The following is a 16003-nucleotide window of genomic DNA, read 5'->3' on the forward strand; positions in this document are numbered from 1 at the left end:
CAAATGATTCTAAGTACTATTTTTCTCAATCTGAATCTATTTACATTAACAACTGCAACACTTGTAAACTTTTATTTTGGCTTGTTTTTTTGTGGGGTTTTTGGGCTATGTGGCCGTGTTATGGAAGAGTTTATTCCTGATGTTTCACCAGCATCTGTGGCTGGTATCTTCAGAGAGCCACAGATGCTGGTGAAACATCAGGAATAAACTCTTCCATAACACAGCCACATAGCCTGAAAAACTCACAAAAAACTATGGATGCCAGTTGTGAAAGCATTCGATTTTTATTTTGGCATTTGCAAAACAGCAAATGCCTATAAATGGACATAATTAATAGCACATTTTTTGAATCCCAACTGTCCCTCTATATCCATCTGATCTCTGAATATCATTGTCCTAAGGTTTAGTTCACAATGGTACTACAGGATAGCTTATGAAAATTCAAACGTTACAACATCATACCTATTAGTTTCCGGGCAAGATACAAGGTGTTGGTTTTAACCTTTAAAGCCCTACATGGCTTGGGTCCTGACTTCTTGCAGGAGCACCTTCTCCCATATAATCCACCCTGCACTCTTAGTTCTGCTGGGAAGAATCTGCTTCAACCAAAGAGGACTAGACTTTCAGCAGTGACCCAGCGCTCCTTTTCAGCAGTTGCTCCTAGATTCTGGAACGACCTGCCGGATGAGATCCGTCAGATTACCACCTTGGAAACCTTTAAGAAGGCTATTAAGGCAGGTCTCTTCCGGCAGGCCTTTCTAGACTAGAACATCCTTGTTGACCTGCGTCCCCCCCCCCTTTATCTCATTTAAGAGTATTTGTATATTAATGTTTTTAATTTTTCTTTTTTTGGTTTAATTTCTTTTTAGGACTTGAATGTGTCTTATGTTGGGGGGGGAGGGTTGGGAATTTTTGAATTTTTAATGCATTTCTCTTTTAATTGTATGTTATGTTACTGCTGTAATCCGCTTGGATTCCCTGAGATTAAGCAGATTATTATTATTATTATTATTATTATTATTATTATTATTCAATCTGAACAGGATAAATACATTCAAAACTAACACAAGTCATGGTTCCTTCACCTGATTGGTCTTACATTATTGGTCTCTGCCTTCTGTTTCTCTTGCGATTATGTATTTGTTCTTAGACACAGACTCTTCCACTAAGGATTTAAACATAGGAAACAATGGCCCCATACAGATAGGCCAGAATAAAGCTGCTTTGAGTCACTTTGGAGGTATGCTGTTTAAATGATGCATGTGTCCTAAGAGTGCGGAAGCCGCACCAAAGCCACAATCCAGTCCTAAGGACTGGAGCTTCCGGACTCTTAGGACGCATCCATCATTTAAACAGCATACCTCCAAAGTGACTCAAAGCAGCTTTATTTTGGCCTGTCTGTATGGGGCCAATATGAATCATAAAGCATCTTGACCCACACAGTTTGAGGGTTTTCTCAAATAAATGAGAATCGTAGGATTGTCACCTTCCAATGTTTTTTTTTAAACTAAACAAAAGTGAGACAGGTGCCTTAAGGTAGTCTATCCACAGCAATGTCAAAAACAGCCTCTCACTTTTGCTTTACTGAGGCAAAAAATGCATGCCATTTGAGGTTTCACCTCACCCCACATTCACACCCACCATCCAGTTTCTGGTTTCACCATATGGACATTTTTACTTCAATAAAGTTGAAAATGATCTTTGACTCTTCTGACAAACATTAGAGAAGTACAATGGTTTTCTGGATATGTCATTTCCCAAAGATCTTGCTATTCCTTTTCTTTTGGAGTAGCATTCAACCCTCTCTTTTCCTGAAACATGAAAAGTCAGGGAACAGTCAAACCAGAGCTAAGCATCCATTTATTTCACGATAGAGGTAAATATGGGCATAAATCTTCCTCTTTGAACACAACAGGGACTGTAACAGTGCTTAACCTGAGCTGGAGCATGCTCCTAGTGTCCTTTCTCCTGAGTCAGTGGTCTACCGCTATCGAGATCGCACGTTTTAAGGTGGACTCAGGCATGTCATTGTTTTTCAGTTTAGTCTACTTTATAGAGCTGTCATGAAATTAAAAATAACAAACAAAAATAAGCCATGATCCATGTTACTTCTCATTCACTCTTCCCATGCATGAATGTCCCTACAACAACACCTGAACTGAGAATATCTTAACAAAATGCAGGCTTGTGCCTACCATAATCATATTTTTCCCCCTCCTGTATGAGTTTTAACCTTTGCCTGATGAAGAAGCCAGTGGAGCTTCAAAAGCTTGCAACATGTGTGTGAATTTGGGTTGGCCAATAAATGCATCACTGTTTTGTGGACTTTGGATATTATTATACTTCCCATGCTACAGTTTGTTTTTAGGTGATATTGGATACACTTCTTTTTCTTTCTCTCTCCATTCTTCTTTGCTTTCACAGCTCAAAAGCAGAGCTTAAAAACATTTCCCCTTTGGAATACCTGTCCCATAACTCCTCGGACTTTATCACAGATGAGGAATTTCTCTTAATTTTGAATGAAAAGAAAGTGGGGCCAGAACGCATTTATGTAAATTTGCTAGTTCAGCCAATTTATGTGAATTCAAATTGCATTCGAACTGGCTTCCCATTGCCCCAAAATAGCTTGCCATTGCCCAAAATTGCGTGTGATCACCTCTCACGCAATAACGTGAAGCCCCATGATTACATTCGGACTGACTTCCCGTCGCCCAAAATTGCATGTGGTAGTCTATCACGCAATAACGTTAAACCCCATGATTGCATTCGGATTGCCATTGGATTATACTTCCAATTTCCCTTGTCTGATAACGTCCCTCATCTCCCAGCCAGCTTAGCCACTGGCAAAGGTGACTGGGTATCCTGGGCACTGTAATACAGTAATGACTTACCAAGTCCTACTCAAATGAAAAACTGCTATTACAATTTGTCCTCTGTTTCCAGCATGAATTCAAAATAGCTGGCTAAGACTTAACTGAAAGTTCACCAGAAGAGAGAGGTGATGATGGGCTGTGATTATTTTTAACCCATGCACTCCTGTTTTGCATTGCCTTTGGGGGTGGTGAAAGTTTTGCTTTAGTGAGCACTGTCATTTACAGCCCAACGGTTGTTCACACTCCAGCTTTACACATGCCAACACATGAAAGAAGGTTTCTTGTATCCCATCTACATCTTTCAGGTTTTGCCACACTTTAAGTAAGTCAAGCGAAAATGGTTTTTTTAAATCTATTTTTTTATTATCTAAGTCTTGCTCATTGTCATTAGAGTTAAAAGAGAAAAAAAATTCAAAGCTATTTCTCAACTTCTTCAGGTGTTCTAACCCAGACTTCTCCCATTCAGTCACAGTTATGTATGTATGTATGCATGTATGTATGTATTTAAATATTTATATCCTATCCTATATCAGAGCATCTCAGGACAGTCTACAATACAATCAGTTTAGAACAACGAGTAACAATAATAATAATTGTAAAAGACTAAAAAATATGTTACATCATTTTCCACTTAAAACCAGGAGATTTGAAACCAGTTAAAACAATGTATAATAATACCAATCATAGCGCATGTGCAAATTGGATAAGAGTAATTAGGTCTCAAAGATGTCTACTAAAAGGCCATATTTTGACTTGGTGCTGGAATGACACCAGCAATCTATTTTGCATCCTTTTTTAAAAAAAAAATGATTTGACTCTCTGCTTTTCATCTTCTGTCCTGGATTGAGCGAGTACAGAATAGGATGGCCTTTATGCTAGTGTAGCAGCGGCATTTCCCACCCTCCTCCAGTTTTACAATTAGTGCACAAGATTCAGAATTCTTTTTCTAGGGAGCCCTAGTGGCGCGGAGGTTAAATGCCAGTCCTGCAGCCACAACGTTGTGACTTTGATCCCAGAGGGCTCCAAGGTTGACTCAGTCTTCCATCCTTTTGTAGGTCGGTAAAATGAGTTCCCAGCTTTTGGGAGGCAATTGGCTTACAGATTGTAAACCACTTAGAGAGTCCTGAGTTCACTATGTATAGAAATGCAAATGCTATTTTTTATTGCTATTTTAAGTGTAACGAAATAGCATCTTCACGATCTGTTAAGCGTGCTTAACCTTATTTGGGGGCAATGATCTCATTTTACCCTCACATAGCTACAGTTATGGACCTCCAGTCAAGCCAATGCCATTTTGCGCTAGGTGACACTTTACCACTCACCACCCTCTGTGCCCACTGTGAAATGTGATATGGCCAGCAGCCTTCATCTTCATTTACCCCTTCTATGTTTTTATTTCTCATATAAAATACCCTTTTGCTCCATTAGAAAATGGACGCCACTTCAGCATTTTGTTCTCTCCAGAGCAGAAGTACTAAAGTTCCCCTTCTCTGTTCAGCTCACAACTGTTCTGTACCTTCTATGACCTAGTCACCTTAGCCCTCGAGTATCTGCCATTAACTCTTTTGACGTCTTTGTCTTCTGCAGTCTCCTTATGAAACAAAAGAAATTCCTGTACAACTTCAAGAACTTGCGATGGGCCAAAGGTCGTCATGAAACATACCTTTGCTATGTGGTGAAAAGGCAGAACAGTGCCACATCTTGCTCCCTTGATTTTGGATATCTGCGAAATAAGGTACAAAACTTGATTGAATGAGTTTGCATTTTAAGAATTCTGTTGCTATATGCTTTCAACTTATGACATAGCTGTGTTAGTCTGGAAATTCAGTATGCAAAGAGATCTTGTAGCACCTTTGAGACTAACTGAGAGACGTTGATAATATGAGCTTTTGTAGACTTGAGCCTACTTCTTTACTACTTCTAGAACATGCATATGAAGAAGTAGGCTCAAGTCTATGAAAGCTTATGCTACACAACGTCTTTCTTTGAGTTAGTCTCAAAGGTGCTACAAGATCCCCTTGCATTCAAATTGATATGGAGGTTTTTTTTGACAAAGTTTATTCAGAGAAGGTTTACAATTGCCTTCCTCTGAGGATGAGAGAGTGTGACTTGCCCAAGGTCAGAAACAGAACATGTTATAGATAATTGCTTTCATAAACCTACAATGTGTTATAGATAATGGATATCATAAAGCAGCATGGAGGTGTTACACAGAACTTTTGAAGAAACAGGATAGACCTCACAGTAATCACATATGTTGTGCATTGACATTTAACCATGTCACAAATAATATACAACAGTCTATAAAGAAACATTGGCATTTGATTGACACTGTTTCAGGATGCAAACAAAAAGCAATGATTTCATATAAAATATCCAGAAATATTAGACATGGGGCAGACAATAGAAAATCCAATAGCATTGTGTCTGGGGCAAATATGCCCACAGGACATTACCCATGTAGCCACTGTGTATACTGTAAATACACAACCATACACAAACCAAGGATTTAACAATTTTGGAGACCAAAAATGGTATAAGTTGTCCCATTTCAGTACTTGTAAAAGCACTGTTGTAATCTATGCAATCCAATGTAAATACAAGAAAATATACTGTATGTGGGAAGAACATTGTGGAGACAACAAGCAGATTGGATCCTTGGCAACAGCTAATGGGAGCATGCCACAAAAAGAGCCTGCTTTTCACAGGTTCTTTTTACTCTGGAGGGACGCCGCACAGTTTGGCTTCTGCGGTGTCCTTCCGGAGTTAAAACAGGAGCCCCCAGTCCACCGTTTTTGGGCGGTCTGTCAAGCCCCATAGTGTCCTGCAGGAGATATAGTGCTTGGTGACTAGTGGAGTCACAGTTAACCAGAAGAGTTAAAAGAAACAAAAGATTAATAAAGGTTCTGAGAGACTTAGAAGATTATAGCACTGGGGTAAAAACGTTCCCCAGTGCGTTCTAATGGGGGCGCGCACAGAGCATGATGGGAACTCGATGGGGCCCAGAACGCTAGTTTACTGCATGGCAGAACGCCGCCGCCGCTGAGCGTTCCCATCGGGTTCCCATCGGGTTCCAGGGGACGCCATTTCTGGGGACGGTTTCAAAGCGTGCCCAGAAATGGCGTCCCCGGAACCCAATGAGAACCCGATGGGAACGCTCGGCAGTGGCAGCGGCATTCTGTCGTGCAGTAAACTAGCGTTCTGGGCCCCATTGGGTTCCCATCACGCTCCGTGTGCGCCCCCGTTAGAATGCATTGGGGAACGTTTTAACCCCAGTGCGATAATCTTCTTAGATTGTAAGGGGACACATATAAAGTTATAAGGAAACAGTTATAAAAACAAGATAAAGAAATTGTCAAACATATTAAAAAGGAGTGAAATATTTTGAGAGATTCTGGCAATTCCACGTTGTCATCTTCACAAATATTGAGATCTACCAAACAAAGAATAGTAAAACATCTGTCTAGTTTGAGAAATAAAAGAATAGGGGCACCTCTGGTTAATCACTTTGACCAAAAGAAACATGCAGCAACTGACACAAACCTTTGGGTACTGGAGGTGGTAAATAATAAAAATGAGAACTGTTTAAAGAAGAAAGAGGTAGAGCAGATTTTGAAACTTAAAACTTTAGTACAAGGGGTTTGAATGAAGATTTGGAAATACAATGTCATATATAGAAATTTGGAATAAATGGCTAAAAATTTCAATATTGCATCAGCTAGACAGAACAACTAACCTATGGACAGATTGCATCATGTATCTTTGCATTGGTTCTCTTCAATCATATTACTTCAAAAATCCATAAATATGAACCCGTTGGTAGTCTTAGTCCCTTCCTTCTAATATTCAGACAGTTCATTTTGTTGAGAGTGCAGACTGCAACTTCAGAAATCTCTGATAATAGGTATGTATATGATTATGTGGATAATAAATACTATTTGATACCACAACAAAAATAAATGTACTTTTATTTATTTTATAATTAGCCCCTGAAGAAGGCCAATTTGTGGCAAGGCTGAAATGTGTTGGGCGTTTTAAGATAATAAAGTTGTGGACCATCAACAGCATGTGGGACCTCATTGCTGAGGTCAACCAGCGGGTTTCCATGGCTCAGCAGAGAATTCAAATTCTGGCCTCCCAGAGTCCTAGTCCAATGCTCAAACCATTACACGATGCTGGCTCTCATTTTTAGAATTCCTAAAATCCTAAAATCATCAACGGGTTTGAGACTTTGGGGAGTTGTAGCCCAAAAAACTAGCTTTCCCAAGCAGTGGACAAAACTTTCTGCCTGTATACAGACTTGCCAATTTGTCAATATAAGTACAGTAGGCCCCTCACAGAGTCAACTATATATGGTTTTAACCTTTAAAGCCTTACATGGCTTAGGTCCTGACTTCTTGCAGGAGCGCCTTCTCCCATACCCTCCTCCCCGCACTCTTCGTTCCTCTGGGAAGAATCTGCTTCAACCAAAGAGGACTTTCAGCAGTGATCCAGCGCTCCTTTTCAGCAGTGGCTCCTAGACTCTGGAACGATCTGCCGGAGGAGAACCATCAGATTACCACCTTGGAAACCTTTAAGAAGGCTATTAAGATGGATCTCTTCTGGCAGGCCTTTCCATACTAGAACATTCTTGTTGACCTGCCTCTCCCTCTCCGCTCTTTTTCTCCCATTATCCTCCATCTTTATCTTTTACTCTACCTGGACTCTGCTTGAAAAATGTTTTATTTCATTTTAATTTTTATTGTACACTAATATTTTAAAAAACCTTTTCTTCTTGGTTTAATCTCTTTTTTGTGTTTAATTATGTTTTTATGACGGGGGGAGGGATAGAGATCTTGGAATTTTTAATGCATTTCTCTTTTAACTGTACCTTGTTTTACTGCTGTAATGCGCTTGGATTCCTTGAGATTAAGCAGAATACAAATTATTATTATTATTAAAATATTTTTTTAATTCAAAAAGTAAACCTTGATTCTGACATTTTATATAAGGGAATTCATTTTACTGTGTCATTGTATTTAATGGGACTTGCACAACCATGGATTTTGGTATCCATGGTGTGTGTGTGTCCTGGAACCAAACCACAGAGGATACCAAGAGCCCACTGTATGAAGTTTTACCATTTTACTATGTACAGATGGCCCGCCATATCCACTGACTCTTTATCCACTGATTCAGCGGTTTGAAAATATTTTTTAAAAATATACATTCCAAAAAGCAAACCTTGATTTTACCATTTTATGTAAAGGTCTCCATTTTACTATGCCATTGTATATAATGAGACTTGAGCATCCACAGATTTTGGTATCCACGGGCGGTCCGGGAATCAAACCTTAGCAGATATCAAAGGGCCATTGTGACTGAGTCTACATCAGTAATTCCCAAAGTGGGTTGTACTGTCGCCCCTCGTGGATGATAGAAAGATACAGGGGAGTGCTGAGGGGGAGTGAGGAAAAAGGGGACAGCAGGGGAACCTTCATTCAAAATATTGGCATTCAAGAAAGACAAGGGGACCCAGCACTCTTTAGGATCTTGGTGGGGATGCAGAACTAGAACATGTAGCAGGGAGAAGTGGCAGCAAAAAAAGGCCTTTCATATTTGGGACCCTGCTTAAGCTTTGTGAGCTTTGCCAGGACTCTAAATGCCAAATCAAACTATCATTTTCATTAACATAGCCATGTATTTCTCTCTAAAACTAACATATTGTCTACATCCATAAACTACATTACGCACACATTTCTGTTTTTATGAATGGCCCACACCTAAAAATATGGGAATTTTTTGAGCTACCTATTCAATCTACTTAAAACAAAAAGCTTTCTGACTCTCAAATAGAGGACATTCCTTATAATAAGGGTCACCTGGAAATCCTAGTAATGCCAGAAGTAGGCTATCTCCCAACAAGTGGGCCTGTTTCATTACATCCTGTTCCAATGTTACCCAGCCCTAAGAAAGTGATCACACTGTTGAAACTCTCCATTCCAGCAGGATAGCACAATGTGGAAATCAAAACCATACGGCTAATTTAAGATCTGATCTGTAAATCTGAAGAAATTTGTGCCATACCCCATTTGAACAAATATACCCACTCTTCATCATCATCATCATCATCATCATCATCATGTGGAGATGTGGCATTCAAACACTGAAGTTCTTCACACGTAGCTTGAAATGGTACTGACTATATAAATCAATAGCTCTAGCAATTGTATGTGGTATGATGAACTCACTCTTGCAAGTGTTGAACCTCCAGGCCTATCTTACACTCTCTTATGCCTTTTCTTCTTCTAATTATATGAATTCACCCTATCCCCTGACCTCTCACTGCCCAACAGCTGTATCTCAGTTTTACCCTCAATTTTTCTGTGTCCTGGTTTCAGTCTGGTTGCCATGTTGAAGTTCTCTTCCTGCGATACATTTCTACCTGGGATCTGGACCCAAGACACTGCTATCGGATCACCTGGTTCACTTCCTGGAGCCCTTGTTATGACTGTGCCCGGCATGTGGCTGACTTCTTGTGTGCATATCCTAACCTAACGCTGCGCATTTTTGCTGCCCGGTTGTATTTCTGTGAGGAACGCAATGCTGAGCCTGAAGGGCTACGGCGTCTCCACCGCGCAGGAGCTCAGATTGCCATCATGACCTACAAAGGTGAGACAAAACAAAGGATTATTAGGAGATGAAAGTCAGGTAGGAAATGAGAAAGAGACAGGAATGTATAGTCAGATGAAGAAATGTGCAGCCCATATGTTGAAGCTTTGGAGATGCTTACCTATCATACAAATGTAATACTTGACTTCATAGTAATTTTTCCCTCTCCCATACAGAGTCTTAGGAGTGGCCAAAGTGTGGCCCATGAATATGGTTCCCATATTCCAGTAGCTCATATCTAGGCATCTAATTATGCAAATTATTATAATTATGCATATTATTAATTTGCTTTCTGCTTATGCATAGTCAGTATGTTTATTGAATATCCCAAGGGCCATTTCAAAATACTCAAAACATAGTAATACAAGCAATGACACACACACACATATATAAAATGTCAATATAGTGCACTAAGTACAATATACCACAATACAATATAGATACGTATGAATAGCCTAAACATGCACAGCTTATTTACAGACTATACAAATCTAAATAAAAATATACAATATATACTGAAAGATATACAAATGAACAGGTAAGGATAAAAATGTTAAAACAATCAAACAGTAATGTGTAAGATAATTACCATGAGAAGTAAATGCAAATTCAACACTTTAATCATTGCGCTTTTTCTACTATTATGTTTCAATCTCAGTACGACTACCAAGCTAACAAGCAGGAGGGTGAATCTGTTCTGGGTTTTAGTCTGAACTTTAAAAGAGTGGAACCTATTCTGGGGATAGGGTCTTGTACTTGGGATAGCTCTTTTTAGTTTAGACTGGGGTGGATTCATTGCCACACTGGCCTGGGAGCCACTCCACCACCACTGGCTCTATGAGGGGGAAGATGCCTATGGGTCTCTCCCAGTGCACCATTATTGATAACACCTCTTCTTCCAGAATTCACAGCTCGGAGCAGGTATGATAGCAGAACGAGACTGATGCAACTTTAGTGTGCTGACATGCTGTAACAGATCAAGCCAGATTTGAATCTTCTGGTCCCTCTCCTGACAGATTACTTTTACTGCTGGAGTACCTTCGTTGAGAACCGCAAGACAACCTTCAAGGCTTGGGAAGGGCTTCACGAGAATTCGGTGCGTCTTGCTAGAAAGCTGCGCCGTATCCTTTTGGTGAGGAGGTGTTTCTGCCTTTCTCTTGTCCATCTTCTCCCTCCTTTCTTTTATTTCTCTCCTGGGATTCTCTGTCTACTCTCGATGAATGTGTCAGAATCACTGCCATTCTCCAGTTGGCTTTTCTGCTCCAGCTTCTCCCTTTATGTACCTTTATTTCTCATTCTTCATTTTTCTCCCCCCTGCCTGTTCTCTTCACTCAGTCTCCTGAGTACCATTTTACTGCATTCCTGTGTTCTTCTGGGTTTATTCTTCCATCTTATTTTTCTTTTCTTGTTGTCCTCTTTCTTCTTCAGAGAATTGGTAGCAGTCCCAAAGGGCAATATAGACCAAGCCCTCTGAGATGCAGGAATACAAAACTAAAGCATCCCAGAAAGATGCTTTAAAGGGAGGTTGTATGGGCATCTTTCTGGGATGCTTTACTTTTGGATTCCTGCATCGCAGAGAGCTTGGTCTATATTGCCCTTTGGGACTTGAGTCTACCCCACCTGACCCAAGGCTGTCTATTCCACTGTTCAACAGCTCTTACAGTAAAGAAGTGCTTCCTAATGTTTATGTGAAATCTCTTTTCTTGTAATGTGAATTACAAGAATTCACATTAAAAAACAGAGGTTAAAAAACAGAGGTTCCCAACCTGTGCTCTGAGGAGCTGTTATAGACAACTCTCAATTTAATAATAAAAACACGGGAACTCTTAGGAACCTGGGGCCTTCTCTCACAAAGTCACAGGTCCGGCGACCAAACCAGGAAATCAACTGAGGACCCAGAATGCTGAAAATCCATAAGTTTATTTTCCAATTGTCGACAAAGGAAACATGATCTCAGTGGAATCCATGTTCCCCAAACCCCGAGACCCTGAACAGGACAAAATGGCCTAATTTTATAGTCAATTACACAAAGGAGCTTCTTCATCATATCTTATTGGCTGATTACAGTTTAAACATACAGAATTCTTACAATCAGGACAGAGATATATGCATACATTAAAACTGCATTTCTGACTCCGTACCCCTCCCTCAGCCATTCAGTAGTCTTCCTTTTAACCTTCAACAGATGCCTCTCCTTATCTAAGTTGTGTATGTTATGTCTGTTCGCTAGTGCTCACACTGGTTCCAGCTTTCTCCCAGGTCAAAATGCACTCTCTGTTCCTTTGCTCTAGTTTTCAGGCCTCACTTTAAAAACTACTTCTCTTACTGAGCAGGGTGACTCCATCTTTCTATAGCTTTCTATTATAACAGGAAAATTCTCCTACTTCAGAGCCTTTAGGGCTCCGTGTGCACTTCCTAGGTGCTCTCTGGCTGCTCCAGGAAAATGAAAGAAATAAAAATTGAACAAAATTAAAGAATAAGAAACAAAAAGTAACACCATTAACTTGTAAGGCATAGGGTAGGCCTCTTAGGGGCTCCGCCATAAACCTGATTCTAAAAAGGGCTCAGCAAGTCAAAAAGGAATCCCTGGATAGAGCAGCAGAAAGCTCTTTTAGAAGAGCAACTGTCTCCTAGCGCCACCATCTGGAATCTGCCTGAAAGGTAGGACTGGAACCACTGTAGAACAGTGCCTCCGATACCTAACTCTCTCAGGCGTTCTAGAAGGATACCATGGTCGATGGTATCGAAGGCCGCTGAGAGGTCTAAGAGCACCAGCAGGGTCACACTTCCCCTGTCGATGCCTAGACGGAGATCATCATCATCATCATGTCACTTCTCACAACCTTTTCTTCTCCCAGTTAAACATACCCAAATCAAAAGTTCTTCTTCATCAGGCTTGGTTTCCAAACCTTTGATTGTTATTGTTGCCTTGTTCCAGATTGTCAATATCGTTCTTGAACTGTACTGCCCAGAACTGGAAACAGAATTCTAGGTGATGTCTGACCAAAGCAGAACAGAGTGGCATGTATACTTCCCTTGATCAGGACACTACATTCCTCTTGATGCAGCCCAGAACTGCACTGGCTTTCTTTGGCTGCCACATCACATTGCTGCCACATCCTTAACTTGTTGTATACTGCAACCCCTAGATCCACTTCACATGTATTGCTTTCAAGCCAGGTGTCACTCAGTCTGTATTTGTACATTTCATTGTTCCTGCCTTGAAGTTGTACCTTTTATCCCTATTGAAATTCATGTTGTTTTGTTCATTTTGAAATTAATTTAGGTAATTCTTAGGATTTCCCCTCTCCCCTGCTGAAACAATTTCTTGCTGGAAATCTGATAAGCCATTTTCTTTTTTCACAGCCACTTTACGAAGTTGATGATCTGCGAGATGCCTTCCGGATGCTTGGACTTTAAGGTGCTGAGATAGTGGGTGACATGGGGAAAAGTGTCCAGTCAGCAATGGTCAGGGCTCTTTGTCCCACTTTTTCCTTTGTGACTTCTGTGAGTGTTGGCATTCTGAGCAAATTTGTCTTTCTGGGGACAAAAATGAGAAAGACTCTCTGAGATTATGTGCATTTTTTTTGCATACAAGGGCTTGTGTCCTGCTCCTTTTTGGAAGAAAGTAAAGTCAGTGAAATCATGGGATCCTCTTGATACCTGTTAGTGAGGGCAGCTAGATAAATGGATATTTTTATAATAAATACAGCTAGAAAATGTCTAGCTAAATCTCTTAGACTTAAAAAAAACAGACATGTTCATCATTTAAAGAAAACATGGTAGAATAGGAGGCTAAATTTGAGTTGCGACCCTGCCTCAGAATGAGCAGCACACAGAACCACTGATATGTCTTGCCACACATGCTTTAAGAAAGTGGTTCTCAATCTTCCTAATGTCGTGACCCTTTAATACAGTTCCCCATGTTGTGGTGACCCCCAACCATACAATTATTTTCATTGCTACATGCAAATATGTGTTTTCCGATGGTCTTAGGCGACCCCTGTGAAAGGGTCGTTTGACCCTCAAAAGGGTCCCGACCCACAGGTTGGGAACCACTGCTTTAAGAGAACCACTGAGATTGGATAGACTTGGAAATGATGACATGACCAATACAGCACAGCAGTACTATTGCCTTGACATCAGCTTCGTGACATGCTTCCAAGCTGGATCAATGTAGCAAGCAAATATTGTCAGAAGTACACTACAGTGGTCCAATGGCTTGTTGGGCATGGTGCTTGCACTGGGCAGTGTTCTGTACTGTGGCGTTTTAATCCTATTAAGTTACAAAGAACCTAGACAGCATTCCTTCTGTCTCTTCATGTCTTACAGCTAGTAATCGGTTTACTGAATTGTAAATATAATAACTGATGACAAAGATGGTCCTGGGGCCCTTTCGCACCACACTGTTATAGTGTTCCATTCTACTCTTAACAGCCATAGCAGCATCCTGTGGGGTTCTGGGGTTTGTAGTTTGGTGAGGCACTAACTAAGAATTCTGAATAACACTCCCTAATCTGTAAATCCAAACATTCCATGGGGCAGTTCCCAAATGTTGATCCGCCAGGTGTTTTGGACTTAACTTCCCAGAATTCTTGACAGTTGGCCAAGCTGGCAGGGGCTTCTGGAAGACCAAAACACCTAGAGTGCCAAAGTTTGGGAACCACTATCATAGGATGTTGCCATGGCAGTTAAAGTGGAATCACAGTGCTATAACTGTGCAGTGTAAATAAGCCATTAATTGGATAGCATATTTATAAAGTAGTAAATAAGGTAAGAATTTAGAGAAACCAAGGAGGCAAGTCCCATCTTAATAAAGGCATTCCCCCTTCTTTTAGACACAGAAGGTAATGCCTCTTCTAAGATTATGCAAGCTATGGCAGATGTATCATCCAAAACCAAAGATGTATTTTTTTTAAAATTTGAGACTTGTTATTTATACCCACACGCACACTTAATTATTAGATACAGTAGATCAAGATGTGCAGCTGTGTGGTCCTTGGGGCAGGGATCCATACTGCAGACTTGCACCTGTGAGGGAGTCTACCCTTAACCAATGGCACAACACTGCACTGTTGTGACTGCCCCTCCAGTGGTGCTCTCTGAGTGATAAGGACAAAGAGCATTCCTAGGCTTGTTGGTGGAGGTGAGGAGAAGCCTAAGGCCACTTGTTCCTGGTATTGCAGAAGCATTATGTCAGCTGCTGAGCTGGTATTATTTTCCTTTCCACTAGAGCTGATGATGGAGAGTTTTAAATGCCTCTCAAAGGGAGGAGGTACTTCTGCCTTTGCCAATGCTAGCTTGGCACGGCTTAGGAAATGACAGTTCCTCCACCACAAATTCTCCCCCTCTCTATCCAGTTTCAATAGGATTGTTCTGATGCTTAGCAGCTCTTTAATACATTTTTCTTTTATTGTACACATCTCTTGGAACATCTCCAATAGTGCTAGTGGAGTGGTTAAGTTCAGACACATAGTGTGCGTTGTGCCAGCAGTGCTCAAGAGTGGTGATTACTGGTGCCATAGAAGTGGGATAGGTCCTCACAACTTGCCAGCTCATTTCTTCATTATGCCCTAAATGGACTGGTGATTTGACATTATTTCTTGCAACTAAGAGCTGGTCTACATGCAAAAAAGATGACAGAATTCTACGCTGTACCATTTTAGACTGCAGCATGGTAGGAGGGTAGGTTGAACATATTCGTGACCGCAAAAATATTACATGCCTGTAGTTACTTAGTGAGAACCAGTGTGGTGTAATGGTTTGAGTTTTGGGCAGTATGCATAATTGCACATTATAAGAACTCTCCCAGTACACTCTACTGTTTGTGCCTTACTTGCTATCAGTGCTATGCCACAGATAGCTGTGAAGTCCAGCAGCCCCAGCACTTGAGATATATTGCCTGGTTGTCAGGAAAAAGAATTTGTTAAAATTTCCCCCCTCAAAATTATCCCATGTGACTATAGATTATTGTTGTTGTGTGCCATTAAGTCAAATGGAGCCCTGGTGGCGCAGTGGTTAAATGCCTGTACTGCAGCCATTCACTCGAAACCACAAGGTTGCGAGTTCAAGACCAGCAAAAGGGCCCAAGTTTGACTCAGGCTTGCATCCTTCCGAGGTCGCTAAAATGAGTACCCAGACTGTTGGGGGCAAATTAGCTTACTTGCTAATTAGCTCACTTGCTGTTCACCGCTATGATCTTTGGAATAGCGGTATATAAGTAAAACAAATTAAATAATTAATTAATTTCTGGTTTATGGCAACCCTAAAGTGAACCTGTCATGGGGGTTTCTTGGCAAGATTTGTTCAGAGGAGGTTTGCCATTGCCTTCCCCCGAGGCTGAGAGCATATGAGTTTGCATAAGGTCAATCTATGGGTTACATGGATGAGCTGGAAATCGAACCCTTGTTTCCAGAGTTGTAGTCCAGCACAGAAACCACTATGCCACACAGGCTCCTGTGACTACAGATATTCTCTCT

At 40.8% G+C, this 16003-nt stretch overlaps 1 protein-coding gene across 2 annotated transcripts; it reads left to right on the forward strand.

Annotated features, from left to right (window-relative positions):
• Positions 1 to 4461: 4461 nt before the first annotated feature.
• AICDA (activation induced cytidine deaminase) lies at positions 4462 to 12944 on the forward strand. 2 transcript variants are annotated; one of them, XM_089511457.1, is made up of 5 exons: positions 4465 to 4608; positions 9254 to 9524; positions 10120 to 10121; positions 10573 to 10656; positions 12891 to 12944. In XM_089511457.1, the coding sequence occupies exons 1-5, from the start codon at positions 4468 to 4470 to the stop codon at positions 12942 to 12944; spliced, it is 552 nt and encodes a 183-aa protein (XP_089367583.1). In that variant the 5' UTR covers positions 4465 to 4467. The 2 variants fall into 2 exon arrangements, with proteins under 2 accessions (XP_089367574.1, XP_089367583.1); XM_089511448.1 differs by lacking the exon at positions 10120 to 10121 and having other exon boundaries at positions 4462 to 4608; positions 10541 to 10656.
• The last annotated feature ends 3059 nt before the right edge of the window (positions 12945 to 16003 follow it).

The sequence above is a fragment of the Sceloporus occidentalis genome, unplaced genomic scaffold (genome assembly GCF_023333645.1).
Source record: "Sceloporus occidentalis isolate IW3139 unplaced genomic scaffold, rSceOcc1.0.p SCAF_1, whole genome shotgun sequence".
In the NCBI taxonomy this organism is placed as follows: Eukaryota; Metazoa; Chordata; class Lepidosauria; order Squamata; family Phrynosomatidae; genus Sceloporus; species Sceloporus occidentalis.

Coding starts and splice junctions, on each gene's coding strand:
- AICDA (XM_089511448.1), top strand. CDS start 4,468: ATGAAACAAAAGAAATTCCTGTACAACTTCAAGAACTTGCGATGGGCC. Junction 9,525..10,540: donor TGCCATCATGACCTACAAAG/GTGAGACAAAAC, acceptor CTCTCCTGACAG/ATTACTTTTACTGCTGGAGT. Junction 10,657..12,890: donor AGCTGCGCCGTATCCTTTTG/GTGAGGAGGTGT, acceptor CTTTTTTCACAG/CCACTTTACGAAGTTGATGA.